This window comes from Rhinopithecus bieti, unplaced genomic scaffold (assembly GCF_001698545.2).
Source record: "Rhinopithecus bieti isolate Rb0 unplaced genomic scaffold, ASM169854v2 scaffold_6946, whole genome shotgun sequence".
NCBI lineage: Eukaryota > Metazoa > Chordata > Mammalia > Primates > Cercopithecidae > Rhinopithecus > Rhinopithecus bieti.
Genome location: NW_016805697.1, coordinates 1,317,096 through 1,335,612, shown reverse-complemented (window position 1 = coordinate 1,335,612; position 18,517 = coordinate 1,317,096). Strand labels below are relative to the sequence as shown.

The window sequence follows — 18,517 nt, the reverse complement described above, 5'->3', positions numbered from 1 at the left end:
AAAAAAAAAAAAAAAAAAAACCAGACTTTTAAAAATGGTTAATTAAAAAAAATTGTTTCTTGCCATTCAATCTGAAGAATCACAGATAAACTTACTATATGAGAGCTTATCAATTCAGTTAAAATTTTCAATCCTCCATAACATTTTGATCACTTTCATTAAGCCTCTACAGCCTGAACTTTTGGAAACTCTCCCTGTCATCAATGGCAGCCTTATTGTTTCACTAGTCCAGGCACTGGCAAAGGTCCGGGCTGCCGCCTGTTTCTGTACAGATCTCAAGCTAAGAATAGTTTTATACTTTAAAGGGTTATAAAAGTAAAAAATAAAAAAGACTATTCAACAGAGGTCATATATGGAGGACACTCCATTAATGAATAACAATCAAGACTCTGCCAGAAGCCCATCATCCCAAACTAAATTTATACTTGAGAAGCCTGAAAGTTCTTAAAGACCAGAAAAGAGTAATATAAACATTGTGATTTTTTTAAAAAACCATAATGCCCTTTTATATGTATGTTGAAACTCACATAAGTTGTGTGCATTATTTCAGTGTATGTGAGCTTTTTTTCACATTTAAGTTCCAAACTAAACAAAGGAAACACTGAAAAAGGATAAACAAACAATAAATCATGCTACAAATTTTCCTTAACTTTAACTGATATCTAAAAAATAGACACAGTTTAAAACCACTGTTGATAGTACATGGATGATCTCTGCCTCTGAAGGAAGGAGCTCAAAGCTCAGTCAAATACAGATCACAAACTTACAAGAATTTCAGAATTGGAAAGATTTATTAGAGGTAACCTATTCTTATCTCCTTGGTTTACAGACATAGAAGGGAGATAAAGAGACTTTCAAACAGCTAATAAGCTGTATAAAAGGCCTAGGAAAGCAATTTAAGGAAGTCTGTGACTTTCCTATTACATATAAAGTGGTTCCTTTCTTAGTTATATTCAGATCTATTTTAAGCCTGGTCCCTGAGAAATATGATTGCACAACACTCCTCAACTAAGAACCAACAGGAGATCGTATTTTCTGTTTCCTTAGTCACAAAAGCTGACCCTGACCTCTCTCCACTGAATTATAGCTAATCATCAAGCCCCAAGGGACCTGAAACTATGTTCCCAACTCTAACTAAGGTTAAAATGAACTCCTCCCTCCAATTTTTTCCTGAGAGATCTGGCAACTTCCATGCATGTTTGTTTTGATTAGGTAGTATGGATGCTGCTACTAACAGGAATAGAAAATAGAAAAATATGTGAGTACGTAAAGCCAGGAATCTTTTTGAAAACAAACTGAATTTTATTACTATTTAAAAACTGTTCATTTATTCACTGTTAGTTATACTCAATCTTTTGCCTCTTAGATTCACGAAGACTGTCAGTATCTCCAGTTCAAACGTTCCCAAGTGTATAACTTTTAATGCGTAATGGGATTCTATTTCTGCAACTGAGTTTCTATTACTACCAACAATGCATGAGGAATTCCTAGGTTTTAATAGTGATAATCCTCTTTGCCTGGATTAGTCTCACTTTGAGTAAAACCTTTATGAATTAGGCAAGTTTTCAAATGAAGTTTTTGGTTAATTTACCTGTAAAACTGAAAAATATCCACATTACCTACCCCGCAGGAGTACCTGTGAGGGCGAAGAAATTACAACGTGATACAAATGTAGGCATTATCCTAAAAGAGAAAGAATGCTGGCCTGGTGTGGTGTGTCATACCCATAATGCCAGCACTTTGGGAGGTCAAGGTGGGTGTTTCACTTAAGTCCAGGAGTTTGAGACCAGCCTGGGCAAAATGGTGAAACTCCGTCTCTACAAAAAATGCAAAAATTAGCTGAGCATGGTGGCATGCACCTGTAGTCCCAGCTACTCAGGAAATTGAGGTGGGAGAATTGCTTGACCTCCGGAGTTCAAGTCTGCAGTGAGCTGTGATCATGCCACTGCACTCCAGCCTGGGCAACAGAGCTCCTATCTCAAAAAAATGTAAATAAAAAAGAATGCAACAATTTCTTTTTTTTTTTTTTTTTTTTGAGGCGGAGTCTCGCTCTGTCGCCCGGACTGGAGTGCAGTGGCCAGATCTCAGCTCACTGCAAGCTCCGCCTCCCGAGTTTACGCCATTCTCCTGCCTCAGCCTCCCGAGTAGCTGGGACTACAGGCGCCCGCCACTTCGCCCGGCTAGTTTTGTATTTTAGTAGAGACGGGGTTTCACCGTGTTAGCCAGGATGGTCTCAATCTCCTGACCTCGTGATCCGCCCGTCTCGGCCTCCCAAAGTGCTGGGATTACAGGCTTGAGCCACCGCGCCCGGCCGAATGCAACCATTTCTGGTTTCACCAAAGTCATTTTCTTTATGAGGATAATATGTTCATAAATATATTAACTTAGACTTAAAAATGATCAAGATGGTAAATTTTATGTTATATATTTTTTGACAATTAAAAATAAAAATTATAAAATATTCCTTCCATTGATAGATGAGTGGATGAACAAAATGTGGTATACATATGCCATGGAATATTACTGAGCCCTAAAAAGGAAGGAAAATCTGACACACACAACATGGATAAACCTTGAAGACATTGTGCTAAGTGAAAAAAGCCAGACGCAAAAGGACAAACACTATATGATTCCACTTATGACAGTTGCATACACTGTGAACTGCATTTAATCCCACTGAACTGTATACATAAAAATGGTTAAAATGTTATAATAAATTTCATGTTATGCATATTTTACCACAATAAAAAAAAATATTACCTTGAAGGTCTCCGATCATCTCAGAATCATGACCTCTGTCTCTTCGTTCAGCTTCTAATATAGCTTGCAGCTGGTAATAATCTTTGTCTGTTTGTGACTTAGAATTCTCTAAAATTCGATTTCTCTCTTGCAACTCTCTGTTCAGGGACTCTAACTGACTAATTGACTTGCTCATTTCTGTGTGACTCTTCCTCAGTCTTACAGCTGTGTCCGATTCTGTCCTAAGTAAGTCATTGGCTTCTTCTAGCTATTTAAAAAAGAAAGAAAGAAAATAGGTTTCTGACCAAAGTGCAATACAATTTAATTATCTACATTTTTTTAAAAAAAGGAACCTCATTTGAAACACTTACCTGCTTTTGTAACTGGGACAGCTTCTCATTAGCAAGTTGTGAATTCTGACTTACTTTCTTTAAGTCTTCCAACTGATCCTTTAATGTAGAAACTAGAAAATGAAAGAATAATATATAGAAATTACAAAATTTTCATAGTGGAAACATATAAATCCTTTTTTAAAAAATGACATTTAGTCTTAGGCCATAACAGTCAGCTACATTAGGTCCACTCCCAAAGCCAAATTCCAATTTGGAAGTACTTGCATTTTAAATTCATTAAAAAGTAGAACATCATTTTATGATACAGAGTGCAAAAACAGATTTCTTCTCACTATTGTAAATCTCCAACTCCAACTCCTTTATTCCCTTTATAAGATCACTCTGTTAGTGTAATTATAAAGCTAGTTTTATTATTATTTTTCAATAGATCAATTGCTTGATAATTCAATATCTTAATACAAAATTTAACACGTATCAAATGGTAGATAGTATAAGGCTTCCCTTCTCCATTTAGTCATTTTTGTTCCTTGTGAGTCTCCCTTAACTGACTCTCCTCCCTAATATATATTTAATTTAAGCATATATAGACAAGTACTCTTGTTTTAAACACAAGCAATCTGTACTTTGTTTTTGTCACTTAAAGATATATCTTAGAGATTGTTTTATACCAGTATTTAAGGAGATGATTTTTTTATAAGCTGCATAGTATTTTATCATATAGATGTACTAAAATTTATTATAGCATTGATTACCTTTATGTTTCATATATGTATTACATTGTGTTTCATATAAACATTGACTGCATTTTTTTTTTTTTTGTCATTTTAAGCAATGCTACAATAAATAGCCTTGTGTATATATCAGTTTGCAGTATGAGTACGTGTGTAAAATAACTTATGGAAGTGAAATCAGTGCATCAATGGGTGTAGAAAGGTATTTTAAATATATTTGTAACAGGCATTAAAACACAAGAAATCCTAGTTTAGCAGTTCTTAGACGCAGCTGCTTGTTAGAAGTACCTAGGGGGCTTGTAAAAAATGATGATACTCAGGCCACATATCTAGACCAATTAAATTAGAATCGCTGGGACTTAGGCATCAGTACTCTTTAAAGCTTCCCAGGAGCACATCATGATGACAATCACTACTCTAGTTAAACACTACTTACTATTTACTTTAATATGTTATAAATTTAACTTGAGATCTGGGTTATTTAGCTTATAAAGTGTCTTAGGACTGTAGCTTTATGTACATACCATGGACACTAAATTAAAGACAACCTCATGACAGTGTTAGAAATTTTATCATTTTTCAAAAGTAGTGACAATTCACCTTCATTTTCTACATTTCTTCTCTTCTCATTTTCCTGTTCAGCTTTTCTTTGGTACTCATTAATTCTATGCTGTAGCAACATTTTCTCCTTCTCAATTTGAGACACTGTAGATTCTAGATTTCTTCTTTGATTTCCCTGAAATTATAATGATAAAAGTTACCATTGTGATTAATACTCTCGTCATTCATTTAAGAGAGTATTTTGTTCTTAAAAACAAAAAACAAGAAAAAAAAAAACAGACAAACACTTAAGACAAATGTTCTGTTTCAAAAGCAAATAGTATCTCCTATCTCCTAATACAACTTTCTAAGTAGCTTGCCTTTTAAGAAGACAGTGAGAATCTGCTTACTTGAACTTGATAGGTAAAATTTTCAGAGACTTCTGGCTCCAAAAATTTAAAATACAACCCTGTGAATCTTTTCAGACTGAAAGCCGCTCTCTAAGTTTAAGACAATCATATTGTGTTACCAATATTTTGGCATAACAACCCCAAATTTAAGGAATGAAACATGAAAGGATCATCTGATAATAAAGTGATGAAAAGTTCAAACATTACCAGATGGTACAGAATGTGCAATGAGTTCACCATTTCCTCGATGTCTCCCTTAATCCTATCTCTGTCAACAACTTGCTTATCTAAGATGTTCTAGGTATCTACCCACCAATGTGTATTAAAAAGCAATCAAGGAAATTGTTATTTTAGAAAAGAAACCACCAGAGAGAGGAGGATTAAAATACCAATTTGTTTTGTCTATTTTTATTTTTTATTTTTTTGAGACAGATTCTCACTCTGTTGCCCAGGCTGCAGTGCAGCGGCACAATCTTGGCTCACTGCAACCTCTGCCTCCAGGGTTCAAGTGTTTCTCGTGCCTCAGTCTCCCAAGTAGCTGAGACTACAGGGATGCACCACTGTGCCTAGCTAATTTTTCTATTTTTGGAAGAGACAGGTTTTGTCATGTTGGCCAGGCTGGTCTTGAACTCTTGACCTCAAGTGATCCGCCTGCCTCAGCCTCCCAAAGTGCTGGGATTATAGGCATGAGCCACTGTACCCAGGCTAAAACACCCACATTTTCACAACTTAAAAGTGTACCTTTCTGAGTTACCACTACCAGTAAATCTTGTTTTGATGCTTCACTTTTAAGACTCCACATTAGGAAACCTGTTTTATAGTGTTTCTGGGCTTTCTCATCTTTAAGCAAAAATTGGACATAAATCATTCAAGGTCTTTCTAAGAGTTCATCATTCTAACTTTAATTTTTAGATAATTATACATTCAAAGAAAGTTGCAAAGATAGTAGAGAGAGATCCCAAGTGCCCTTCCACTCAGCTTCCCCCAGTAGTTACGTTATATATAACAATAGTACAATAACAAAATCAGAAAATTCTCACTGGTATAAGGTGTGTACAGTTCTGTCATTTTATCACACATGTAGGTTCATGTAAGCACCACCACAATGAAGATACAGAACTGGTCATCACAACAATCTCTTTCCAGTCACTAGTTATAGCTACATCCATCCCTGTTCTCCCACCACCCATATTCCTGGCAACTAATGGTTCTCCATTTCTATAATTTTGTCTTTTTGAGAATGTTATATAAATGGAACTATGCAATACATGACTTTTTGAGACAGTTTTTTTTTTTTTTTGTATTTTTAGTAGAGATGAGATTTCACCATGTTGGCCAGGATGGTCTCAACTTCCTGACCTTGTGATCTGCCCGCCTTGGCATCCCAAAGTGCTAGGATTACAGGCCCGAGCCACCATGCCCAGCCAAGACACGTTTTTTTTTTTGTTTTTTTTTAACTCAACATAAAGTCCTTAAAATCCATCTATGTATTGTATGTATCTACAGTTTATTCCTTCTTGTGGCTATTCTACGGTACAAATGTACCAAAGTTTGTTCAACCATTCACCTACTGTAGAACATTTTGATTGTTTTCAGTTTTTGGCTATTACAAATAGAGCTATTATAAACACTAGTGTACAGGTTTTGGTGAGAATATAAATTTTCATTTCTCTGGAATAAATGCCCAAGAATACAATTGCTAGGTCACATAGTAGGTACATGTTTAGTTTTTCAGGAACACAGCCAATTGGTTTTCCAGAATGTCTGTACCATTTCATATCCCCATCTGCAATGTCCAAGTGATCTAGTTTCTCCATATCCTTGCCAGTTCGTTATTGACATAATTTTAAAACTTACTGTTTTTCCATAGTTATGGAGTAATATTTTATGGTAATTTTAATTTGCACTTCCCAAATGACTAATTACATGAACCTCTTTTCATATGTTTATTTGTCAACCATATTATCTAAAAAGTTTTAAAAGTATGGATTCACTTTCCTTAACACTTATATAGGGCTACTGAAATTACCTATTTCACACTGTATGAGTTGTGGTAGTTTGTTTTTTGAGAAGTTAGTCCCTTTCATCTAAATGTCTTAATTGTGTTTAGAACTGTTCACAGTATTTCCTTATGATTCTTTTGATACCTATATGGTCTATAGTATATGCCCTAGCCCTATTTCATTCCTCATACTGGTAACTTGTGTCCTCTCTTTTTCCTTTATCAGTCTTGCTAGAGGTTTGTTAATTTTGTTGATCTTTTCACACAGTTTTTTGTTTCACTGTTTTTCTCTACTGTTTCTCTGCTTTTAACTGCATTATTCTCTGCTCTTCTTGTTACTTGTCCTTCCTTTTGTTTGTTTTGGGTTTATTTCACTCTTCTTATTCTCGTTTCCAGAAGCAGGAGTTTTTATTATTGATTTCAGACTTCTCCTCTTTCCTAAGGTAGGCATTTAGTGCTATAAATTAACCTTCATCACTATGTTAACAGCATCTCACAAATTCTGATGATGTATTTTCACTTCATTGTTCAAACATTTTTTAAAGATGAAGAGCCATAGCAGTTTTATGAGACATAATTAACATTCCAATGTATTTTTTTCACTGAGACTTCTTCTTTGACCTCTGGATTATCTAGAAGTTTGTTGTTTGCTTTCCGTGTGTTTGCAGATTTTTCTGTTATTCTCATCTGTACATTTTGGTCAGGAAACTCTCTGTATGATTTCAGTGCTTTCAAATGTGTTTGTTTTATAGCTTAGCATGTAGTCTAACCTGGTGTGTGTTCCTTAAGCACTTGAAAAGAAGGCATATTCTGCTGTTAAGCAGAGAGTTCTGTAAATGTTGAACAAATTCTGATGGCTGACAGTGTGGTTGAGTTCTCCTATGTTTGGTAATTCTTAGGGGTGTTGAAGTCTCCAACAATAATTATGGATTGGTCTATCTCTCCTTTCAGTTTTATTAACTTTTGCTTCACATATTTTGTAGCTCTTTTGTGTAGTGTACAGTTAGGATTTTTTTTTTTTTTTTTGGTGGCTTAACTCTTATCATTATGTAATATTCCTCTATGCTCATGGTAATTTTCTTTGCTCTGAAGTCTACGTTAAGGTATTAACATTGTCAATATTGCTGCTTTCTTTTTAATATTTGTATGTTATCTCTTTACATCTTCTGATATTCAACTTCCCTATATTGTTATATTTGAAGAGTTTCTGACAGATACATAAATGGGGGATTTAAAAAAATCTACGCCTACCACCTCTTTTGATTGGTATTCCATTCAATTTCCATTTAATGTCATTATTGGTAGTATGTTAGGGTTAAATCTGCCATTTTTGTTTGATCTCTGTTATTTCTACATTTTCTTTCCTGTCTTTCTGTGGTTACCTGAATATTATTTTAGCATTCCTTTTGATTTACCTACGGTGTTTTTGAATGTATCTCCTTGTAAGGCCTTTCAGTGGCTGCCATAGATACTACATTGTAGATGCATAGCTTAATATATAGCACACTCTACTGGTATTGGCATCTTACCAGTTAAAGTATAAAAACCTCCCCTTTCTTTTTTAAATTTTTATCTTTTTTATTTATTTTTGAGAAAAGGTTTCACTCTATCACCCACGCTGGACTACAGTGGTATGCTTATGGCACTGCAGCCTCAACTTCTGGACTCAAGTGATCCTCCTACCTCTACCTCCCTAGTAGCTGCGACTACAGGCGTGCACTACCACACCTGGCTAATTTTTGTATTTTTTGTAGAGATGGGGTTTCACTTCATTGCTCAGGCTGGTCTTGAACTCCTGGGCTCAAGCAATCCACCGGGATTACAGACATGAGCCACCACACTCGACCTAAAAACTTTACCTTTTTTTATGACCTATTATTCTCTGTTTATAATGTCTAAAATATTTTTTCTCATACACAGAGAATCATATTAGACAATATAATTTCTGCTTCAACTGCCTATTATAAAAAAATCAAGAGGAGAAAAAAAAGTATTTACCCATATTTTACTCTTTCTTTATTCCTGGTAATTCAAAATTCCTCCTTTTTCTTTTGGAGACAGTCTTGCTGTGTCACCCAGGCTGTAGTGCAGTGGTGCGATCTTGGCTCACTCCCACCTCCACCTCCCAGGTTCAAGCAATTCTCTAGCCTCAGCCTCCTGAGTAGCTAGGATTACAAGCATGCGCTACCACATTTGGCTAATTTTTTTTGTATTTTAAGATGGGGTTTCGCCATGTTGGCCGGGCTGGTCTTGAACTTCTGGTCTCAAGTGATCTGCTCGCCTCAGCCTCCCAAAGCGTTGGGATTACAGATGTGAGCCACCCCTCCCAGCCAAGATTCCTTCTTTTATCATTTCCTTTCTGTTTAGAGAATTTTTTTTAGCAATTCCTTTAGGGAAGGTGTGCTGGTGACACACTATCTTAGTTTTTCCTCATCTGAGAATGTTGTCATTTTCTTTTTCATTTGAGAAGGATATTTTAATTGAACACAGAATTCTGGGTTGATAGGTTTGTTTTTTTGTTTTTTTAGCACCTGAAAAGTCATGCCACTTCCCCTGGCCTCCATGATTTCTGGTAAGAAATCAGCTGTCACTTACACTGTTCTTTCCTTTCTAGGTAAGGTGTGCCCTGTATTTAAGATTTCTTTTTTGTCATTAATTTTCAGAAATCTGACTATTGTGTCTTGGTGTGGATATCTTTGGGTTTACACTTTTTGTGGTTTGTTAAGCTTCTTGGTGGTTTATGTCTTTTGTTAGTTCAGGTCTTTTGTCAAATTTGTTGAATTTTCCATCATCATTTCTTCCCACCCCCTTTTTCGCCTCTCCTTTAGTAATTAGAGTGATACGAATGTGAGAATTTCATTGTTATGGTTCTACAGGTCCCAGAGGCTCTGTCACTTTTTTCTGACCATTTTCTCTCTGTTGTTCAGACTGCATAATTTCTATTTTTCTTTGTTGAAGGTCTCTGATTCGTTCCTCTGCATTGTTCCCTCTGCTGCTGACACCATCTATTGAGACTTTTATTTCAGTTATTGCAATTTTTGGTTGGCTCTATTTTATACTGTCTATGTCTTTCTGAGACTATTTTTTTGCTTGTTTATATGTTTATAGTTGCTCACTGAAACATATTTATGATGATTCCTTTAAATCCTTGTCAGATAATTCTAACATCTGTGTCGTCTGAGCGTTGGTATTAGTTTATTATTGTTTCTCATTCCAGTTAAAATTTTCCTAGTTCTGATGATGATGAGTAGTTTTCTATTCAAACCTGGACATTATCTTACAACATTCTGGATCTTACTTAAAATCTCTTTTAGAAGGTCTCCTCTGACACTGTTCTGGTGAAACTAGGGGGGTGCTGCCTCTTTTCTGCCAGGTGGAGTTTGTAGAAGTCCAGGTTTTCCACTCAGCTTCTACTGACACCTCAGGTGGGGAAGGGAGCAGATCCTTATCATTGCTGGGTAGAAGCAGGAGTTCTGGTGCTCTACCAGGCCTCCACCGAGTGCACCATGGCTGCTCCTCATGTGGCCCCCACAGATGACATTGCATTGTGGAGGGGAGCTTGTTATTTTCAGTCGAAAGTTCTGACTCCCTACCATGCCTCTTTTGAAACCAACCCAGAAGGCAGTGGGAGGGGCACCCCATTACTGCCAGCTGGGAGTGTAAGTGTAGATTCCCCACATGGTCACTGCTATGCTGTCTGGGGAGAGAAGGAAGGTTTGTTACTGCCCACGGGAGACGAAAATTCCTTTACTGGGCCTTCTCTGACACTATTCTAATTGGAAGTTGCGGTGTGCTACAGCATAGTGGAGATGGAAATCTAGACTTCCCACTCAGCCTTTGCTGTTAAGAATGGGGCTACCGTTTCTCTGTGGTGTTTGGCTAAAAAAAGCAGTGATAGTATAAGTTTTCTGACTTGCTAGCCTGCTCCTTTTCTGGTCTTTAGGCTAAGGAAATTAGCTTTTTTTGGAGCTTTGTCTGCAATTGTTGATATTTCGAGGTTGCTGGCTTCTCCGGCACCCTGTCTAGGATACACGCAGCAAAAAGAAAACCCTGAAGATTCATCCATGTGTTGTTTCTCAGGACACAAGTAACCCAGGCTGGTTTGCCTTCTTTCCACCTTTCGAAATCTTTTTATGTTTGCTTTATGTTTAATGTTTAGGGTTTTTAGCTGTCCTTATTGGGAGGAATACGGAAAGGTACTTTTACTCCATCTTTCTAGAAGTGAGACTATTTTAATCTCATACCTCAAATTTCCCTCTCTACTTCTAATTTGGAAAAATGAATAACTTAAATCTAGCACATTTGAATTTTATCTGTGTTTTAAAAGTTAAACGTAAGTGGAAGAAATGCAAAAAAGGACTCCTTAAACATTCAGAGTCAAATATATACTGCTAAGGCTAAATACAAAGGCAAGTTAGTAAAATGCTATCTAAATCTTCCTAGATGATTACATGGATATCCAAAGCCACCCACGAAAGAAAGCAAGCCATTGACAGATATCATTCTATAAGGGAAGAAAAAATTAACACAGCATAAAAACTATCAGAGATTAAACCTAAAAAAGGACAAAATAATATATTAGGAGAAGACTATAGAGAGTGTATTTCTTTTCATGGGACTCATAGACACAGTAGAAATATATTTAGAAGTTGACTAAGAGGAATGGAAATGTATTACATATTTGCAAACAAACATCTGAATTATGAATGCTTGTTATTGTTTCTTTGATAATAAAAAAATTTTGACAGGTAACCATGGAAAAGATGAACATTCTAAAATCAATATATTTCCCATTTGATTATATGAGATTATGTCAGTGTTAATCTTTTAAAAATATTTTAAACTGTGTTTCTTTCTTTTCCTTATTTGTCTATCTCTTTCTGATACAGTTTGAGATTCAATTTCTGATCGCTTGCTTCTCTGGCTCCTTTCTCACATTTCAACCATCAAGAACCACTGAACTGAAATTTACATACTAAAATTTCAATATGGCTGTAGAATACAATTGTACAAAGGAAACTAAACTATAATCTAATCTGTACCACTTGAAACTGCAGTTCCAAGGTAAGGCTCTCATCACAATTCTCTGGCTCTGTTTTGTGTTTCAAACTATAGAGTTCAAATACAATTTTCTCAGGAAATGAAACAAGTTGAAAGAGGGAAAATCTCAAAAGGAAACTTCTGATTAGGAAACAAAAGTACCTCTTCATCCAATTCTTTCATTATCTTGTCTAGTTTTATGTTTGAGGTTCTGTAAAAACAAAAGCAATACAGATCAGAAATACATTTATTTCCTATTGCCCAGTGTTAAACACTCACATTCCTTACTTTTCCACTGCTAGAGTTTTGTATCCTTTTTTGGTGCCATGGATCTCTTTGGCGGTCAAGTGAAACCTATGGCCTTTTTTCAAAATATTTTTTGAAGCACAAAAATTATATATGATTAAAAGAAAATTAGGCCAGGTGCAGTGGCTCATATATGTTAATCCCAGCACTTTGGGAGGCCGAGGTGGGTGGATCATCTGAGGTCAGGAGTTCGAGACAAGCTTGGCCCACATGGTGAAACCCCATCTCTACTAAAACTAAAATTTTTAAAAATTAGCCAGGCATGGTGGCGGGCGCCTGTAATCCCAGCTACCTGGGAGGCCAAGACAGGAGAATTGCTTGAACCTGGGAGGCGGAGGTTGCAGTGAGCCAAGATCGTGCTACTGCACTCCAGCCTGGGTGATAGAGTGAGAGTCCATCTCCAAAAAAAAAAAAAGGAGCCAATTATATTAAAATTCAGTAATAAACTTTTTAAAAACATGTATAATTCAGTAGTATATATGCTTCTTTAATATATTATGTTACAAGATCTAGTGGCAGTAATTTCAAAGTATTGATGAGCATAAATGATATTTAGAGATAGCTGTCACAACTGTAATAAGAAAACATCTATAATTTCTATTGGTAATAAAAATTAACAACTACTGCTAATGACTGAATTGCTGCCTATGCTCAGAATTGAAACAAGTGCTAAAATTAAGTTACAAGTTAGAGAAAACATTCACCTTTTCTCATCCAAGTTTAAAGACTTCAAATTTCATCCATGGACTCTTTAGGGGAGGTCTATGGATCTCAGGTTAAGTATCCCTAAACTCCATCATGCAATACTTACCACTACTCAAAAATCAGCTATTTATCCTTTAATACAGGATAAAGTAAACGAAGAGAAAGGTAGCATATATCAAATCAGTTAAGGCACCATTTGTCAACACTCAGTGTATTATCTTCATTACAATTTGCTTTCTTTGGTTCAAAACGTAATTCTGAGCTTCAAAACCTATATATGCAACATTTTCACATGGATGTCTCATCAAAAACCTCATTCAGCATCTCCAAAATGGAACTTACTGCCTCCGTTGCACACACCCACCCCAATACCAATTTGCTTCTCTTCTAAAGTCCCTAAGTAAATGACATCACCTAGGAATCATCCTTGACTCATCTTCCCTCACTCCCATTTAGTTGAATAAAGTCCCAAATGCTGCTTTTGAAACAGCAAATTTAATATATATTTTTTACTTATTAGTTTAATGACTTTTGGTGTTTTTCCATCACACTTAAAATAAATTCCAAATTTCTTAGTCCCCCCCCCAAAAAAAAGAGAAAAAAAAAGAATCCTCCCCAATCTAGACCTTGTCATCCTCCCCACTCTCATCTCAGGCTTTTCCTTCCCTCACATCTTACAGGCCAGTCAAGGTCTCTTACCTCACGGCCTTCACAGATTCTCACCTCCTGGACCCTAACACTTCCTTCCACTCCTCTCCAAATAATTTCCATTGACTCTTCTGGTTTTAGCTTTCTCTTATCTCTGACAAAACAGTACAGGCATCTCCTGATGTATTCCTGATATTCCTGTATAATTTTATTCTCTCCCCAATTAATACATACCACACTTCTTGATAATTACTTATTTTTCTTGCTAAATTACAAGCTCCTTGTGGAGAGGGGCCATGTCTTGATTTATTCAGTACTATATTGTTGACAAGCACATTATCTTGACACTTTAACTGAAATTTTTATTGAATAAATGACTGTAACTAAAATGATTTGAATGCAGAGAATTTAAAGACATGCAAGTAAATATCACTCCACAATCCCTAGCACTAGGTTTTTATTTTAAAAACTATTTACCAATTCAATACATACTTTTTAAAAGTTTCATCTCAATTTTATTTCCTTGAGGTGATACATTTTCACATGATTATTAGCCACTTCAGCCATTCTTATTACTTCCTCAAACTGATCCCTACTCACCATTACTACCAGTTTGTCAGTTGTCTTTTAATTTTGTTTAAAATTTTTTGGGGGCCGGGAGTGGCGGCTCATGCCTGTAATCCCAACACTTTGGTAGGCCGAGGCGGGTGGATCACCTGAGGTCAGGAGTTCGAGACCAGCCTGGCCAACATGGTGAAATCCCGTCTCTATTAAAAATACCAAAACTAGCCGGGCGTGGTGGCTGGTGCTTGTAATCCCAGCTACTCGGGGGGCTGAGGCAGAAGAATTGCTTGAACCCAGGAAGCAGAGGTTGCAGTGAGCCGAGATCGCGCTATCGCACTCCAGTCTAGGGGACAAGAGTGAGACGTTGTCTCAAAAAAAAAAAAAATTGGATGTAGAGACTTCTCAACATTTATATAACAGTATCTACCCAGTTCTTCCCCTTATTTTCATATTTTATATTTAGAAATTCTTTCCAAACCCTGGGATCAGTTAATTATTTGCTTATATTCAAATAATATTCAAATACCTTTTTAAAAAAAAGTTTGTATTGGCCGGGCGTGGTGGCTCACGCCTGTAATCCCAGCACTTTGGGAGGCCGAGACGGGCAGATCACGAGGTCAGGAGATCAAGACCATCCTGGCTAACACAGTGAAACCCCGTCTCTACTAAAAATACAAAAAAAAAAATTAGCCGGGCATAGTGGTGGGCGCCTGTAGTCCCAGCTACTCGGGAGGCTGAGTCAGGAGAATGGCGTGAACCCAGGAGGCGGAGCTTGCAGTGAGTGGAGATCGCGCCACTGCACTCCAGCCTGGGTGACTGAGCAAGACTCCGTCTCAAAAAAAAAAGAAAAAAAAAAGTTTGTATTATACACTTAACCATATAATCTATAAAGAATGGTTAAAAGTGAGAATTTTACCTGTTTCGTACCAAACCCCCCACCTGCTCTGTCACAAAATTACCAGTGTTCCCAATTTTATTTGTTGAATACTTTTTGTGTTACCTTTGCATTTCATTTATTCAATACTATTCACTAAAAACATAAATAATTATAAAAAAAGTATTGCTTATAATTGATAAGTAATTCAGTATTAAGATAGGTTATTTAAATTAATCTTGAGCATACCTCAAAGATATTTTTTCTGTGGGTCTAATGCCAATAACATGCTGAAATCAGACCCACAGAAAAAAATACTCTGAGTTACTGCTCCAGAGAACCACAGTGGAAATTAGAATGGCCACATCAAAAATTTAATGTATTTTAATCTTCAACATTTTACATTTCAAAAAGCACCTTATTTAATGTAAACTAATTTCCCCTTTATTTATTTTTCTTTTTGAGACAGAGTCTTGCTCTGTCACCCAGGCTGCAGTGTAATGGCGTGATCTCGGCTCACTGTAACCTCTCCCTCCTGAGTACAGTACAAGCAACTCTCATGTCTCAGCCTCCCAAGCAGCGGGGACTACAGGTGCACACCACTGTGCCCAGCTAATTGTCTGTATTTTCAGTAGAGATGCAGTTGTCATGCTGGCCTGGCTGGTCTTGAACTCATGCCCTCAAGTGATCCGCCATGCCCAGCCTAATTTGCCTTTTTAGTTAGCTAATTATGTAACGAGAAAAAAGCAGTAAGTCAGGCAACTAAATGAATTAGCATTATAGTTTTTTAAGAATACAGACTGTTGGCCGGGCGCGGTGGCTCACACCTGTAATCCCAGCACTTTGGGAAGACAAGGCAGGCAGATCACAAGGTCAGGAGATCCTGGCTAACACAGTGAAACCCCGTCTCTACTAAAAATACAAAAAAAAAAAAAAAATTAGCCGGGCATTGTGGCAGGTGCCTGTAGTCCCAGCTACTGGAGAAGCTGAGGCAGGAGAATGGCGTGAACCCGGGAGGTGGAGCTTGCAGTGAGCTGAGATCGCATCACTGCACTCCAGCCTGGGCAACAGAGTGAGACTCTGTCTCAGAAAAAAAAAAAAGAATACAGACTGCCAGGAACAAATGTACTTCAAATATTCTGAGGAAAATACATCTATAACTAAGCCAACATAAATACAACTTCTCAATTCTAGCCGAGACATATCATGAATGTATTATCAGTAGTAATCTTTACATCCTCATTTTCTATCTACTTTCAGATGTTTGCAGGGTATAAGCTTTCAAATAAGTATTTGGTATGTAAAACTTTTAATATGAAAAACTTCAAGTATATTCTCACCTGCACTTCTGCTCCATTTCATCTTTTAACTGCATTTCATTATGCAGCTGTTCTTCCAGCTTATAGATTGTTTTCTGCAAACTTTCCTGCTTTAATTTAAAACAAAAACAAAAATTCATTCTACTAAGAATATTTAGACATTTAAAATATCAAGTCTATGTTAATATTTTAAACCTTTTAAGAAAATAATTTAGTTTAATCTTACCTCTTTTCTATCTCAATTTTTTTATTATCAATTTAACAAGCATTTTCTTAACATCTACTAAATGTTAGGCCATTAGAATTACAAAAATTAAAAAGATTTGGTTCCTGTTCTCATGAAGCAAATAGTTACATAGTGAGGCAAAGTTAAATTGGAAGAGAAAAAAGAACCTACAACGTCTCAAATAAATATACACAAAATATTACAACAGACTTTGGTAAACAATAATAAAATTATCTACAGAGTGTTCCGAAGGACAGAAAAGGTCACTTCTAACTCTGTCAAGAATATATAATCCTTAAGTTGAGGCCTAAAAAGGTAAGAGGAACTGATAATCTGATAAAGCAAAGCAGGTGGTACAAGGAAGGCATTTTAGCTAGAATGAACAATGAGCCCAAATGTAGAAAGGCAGAAGAAAATACGATACATTTGGGAAACGGAAAGAAATCAAGCACTGTAGCAGAGCACAGAACGTAACAGGAAAACAACTCACTTTAAGTCTAAGAAGGTAATGATGCTTGCATGCACAAATTGGAGTTAGGGACTTTAACCCATAAACATTTTAAATGAGAAATGACATAATGCTGGCACCTCAAAAACATCACTACAATAATAAGGTGAATGACAAGCTTAGAGGGCTATGAAGTTCTAAGAAGAGCAACCAGTTAAAAAGCTATCAAAACAGTTCAGATAAGAGAATATGGATCTGATAAAAGGCAGAGTCTATAGGAATGATGAGGAAGTAATGGATAAAGGTATCAATTAGAAAGCATAACGTATGACCAAATCAATTGGAAGTTAGAACAGATATACCATTATGAGAGACAGTCAACACACTGCTAGGGAGGGAATGGGGACAGGAAAACAATGAGTTTAGCTCTGGCCTAGTTTGATACGCCTGAGAAGTATACAGAAGAGAGAGAAAGATTCAGGGCTGGAGCTCAGAAGAGCAAGCTGGACATGAATGAGATTACCTACAGAGAAAGAGCAGAGAGCCAAGATCTGAACTTTGGGAAATGTTTGATAATCGAAAGTAAGCAAAGGAGGAAGATCCTGAAAAGGGGATTGAGAAATAAATAAAATTCAAAAATATGGGAGGTAAAAAAGAGGGAAACAATAGGACCATAAAAGAGTTAGAAAAGTCTGAAGTTCCAAAGAAGAAGGAAGTAGTCAGTGTCAAATACAGCAAAGAAGAAAAATAAGACACGGGCTGAAAATCATCCATTGTATTTGGCAATTGCAAAGTTGTTCATTAGTATCTCTGCTAAAAGGTTTTCAAGGAAAATTAAATTAGTTGATTTTGTACTTAGTTCTAGGTTAAAATAATTAGTATTTCCCCCTTGATATTATTAGAGCAAAAGATAAAGGTAGCAACCACTGACAAACTTACGGTAATCACCACTGAACAAAATCCGCCCAAAGAAAACATGAATCCTTTGAATATTTTTGAAGGCCAAAGGTACTTCTAACTCTACAGTCAAGTAATACAGTGAGAGCTGACTTACAGCAACTCCTTATTATTACCTAGGTCAAAGATTTTTGAGCCCTTGTTAGCAATACATAACTTGCCAAACAGCTCTACTGAGATTAAAATTTAAAAGATGAACTTAACAGCAAATGGGTATTTATGTAGTTCCTTCACCTTTTTCTCATTTTCCCTTTTCACCACATTCTCTTGTATTTAAAAGTCAATATATCAAGGATAAAGAAAAGAATCATTATCAGCTTTTTAAAAATAGCTGCTACCTCTTCCTCTCCTGTTAAAAATATGTAGGCTTGGGCCGGGCACGGTGGCTCAAGCCTGTAATCCCAGCACTTTGGGAGGCCGAGACGGGCGGATCACGAGGTCAGGAGATCGAGTCCATCCTGGCTAACATGGTGAAACCCCGTCTCTACTAAAAAATACAAAAAACTAGCCGGGCGAGGTGGCGGGCGCCTGTAGTCCCAGCTACGTGGGAGGCTGAGGCAGGAGAATGGCGTGAACCCAGGAGGCGGAGCTTGCAGTGAGCTGAGATCTGGCCACTGCACTCCAGCCTGGGCGACAGAGCGAGACTCTGTCTCAA

General features: G+C 36.7%; 1 protein-coding gene across 1 annotated transcript in view; it reads right to left on the bottom strand.

The window, feature by feature from the left end:
- ROCK1 (Rho associated coiled-coil containing protein kinase 1) overlaps window positions 1-18,517 on the bottom strand; it is a 153,387-nt gene that overhangs the window by 50,421 nt on the left and 84,449 nt on the right. Inside the window, 5 exon segments of the mRNA XM_017873531.1 lie at window positions 2,761-3,007; window positions 3,111-3,202; window positions 4,424-4,559; window positions 11,978-12,026; window positions 16,253-16,341. Of these exon segments, the coding sequence (XP_017729020.1) occupies window positions 2,761-3,007; window positions 3,111-3,202; window positions 4,424-4,559; window positions 11,978-12,026; window positions 16,253-16,341 (613 nt within the window).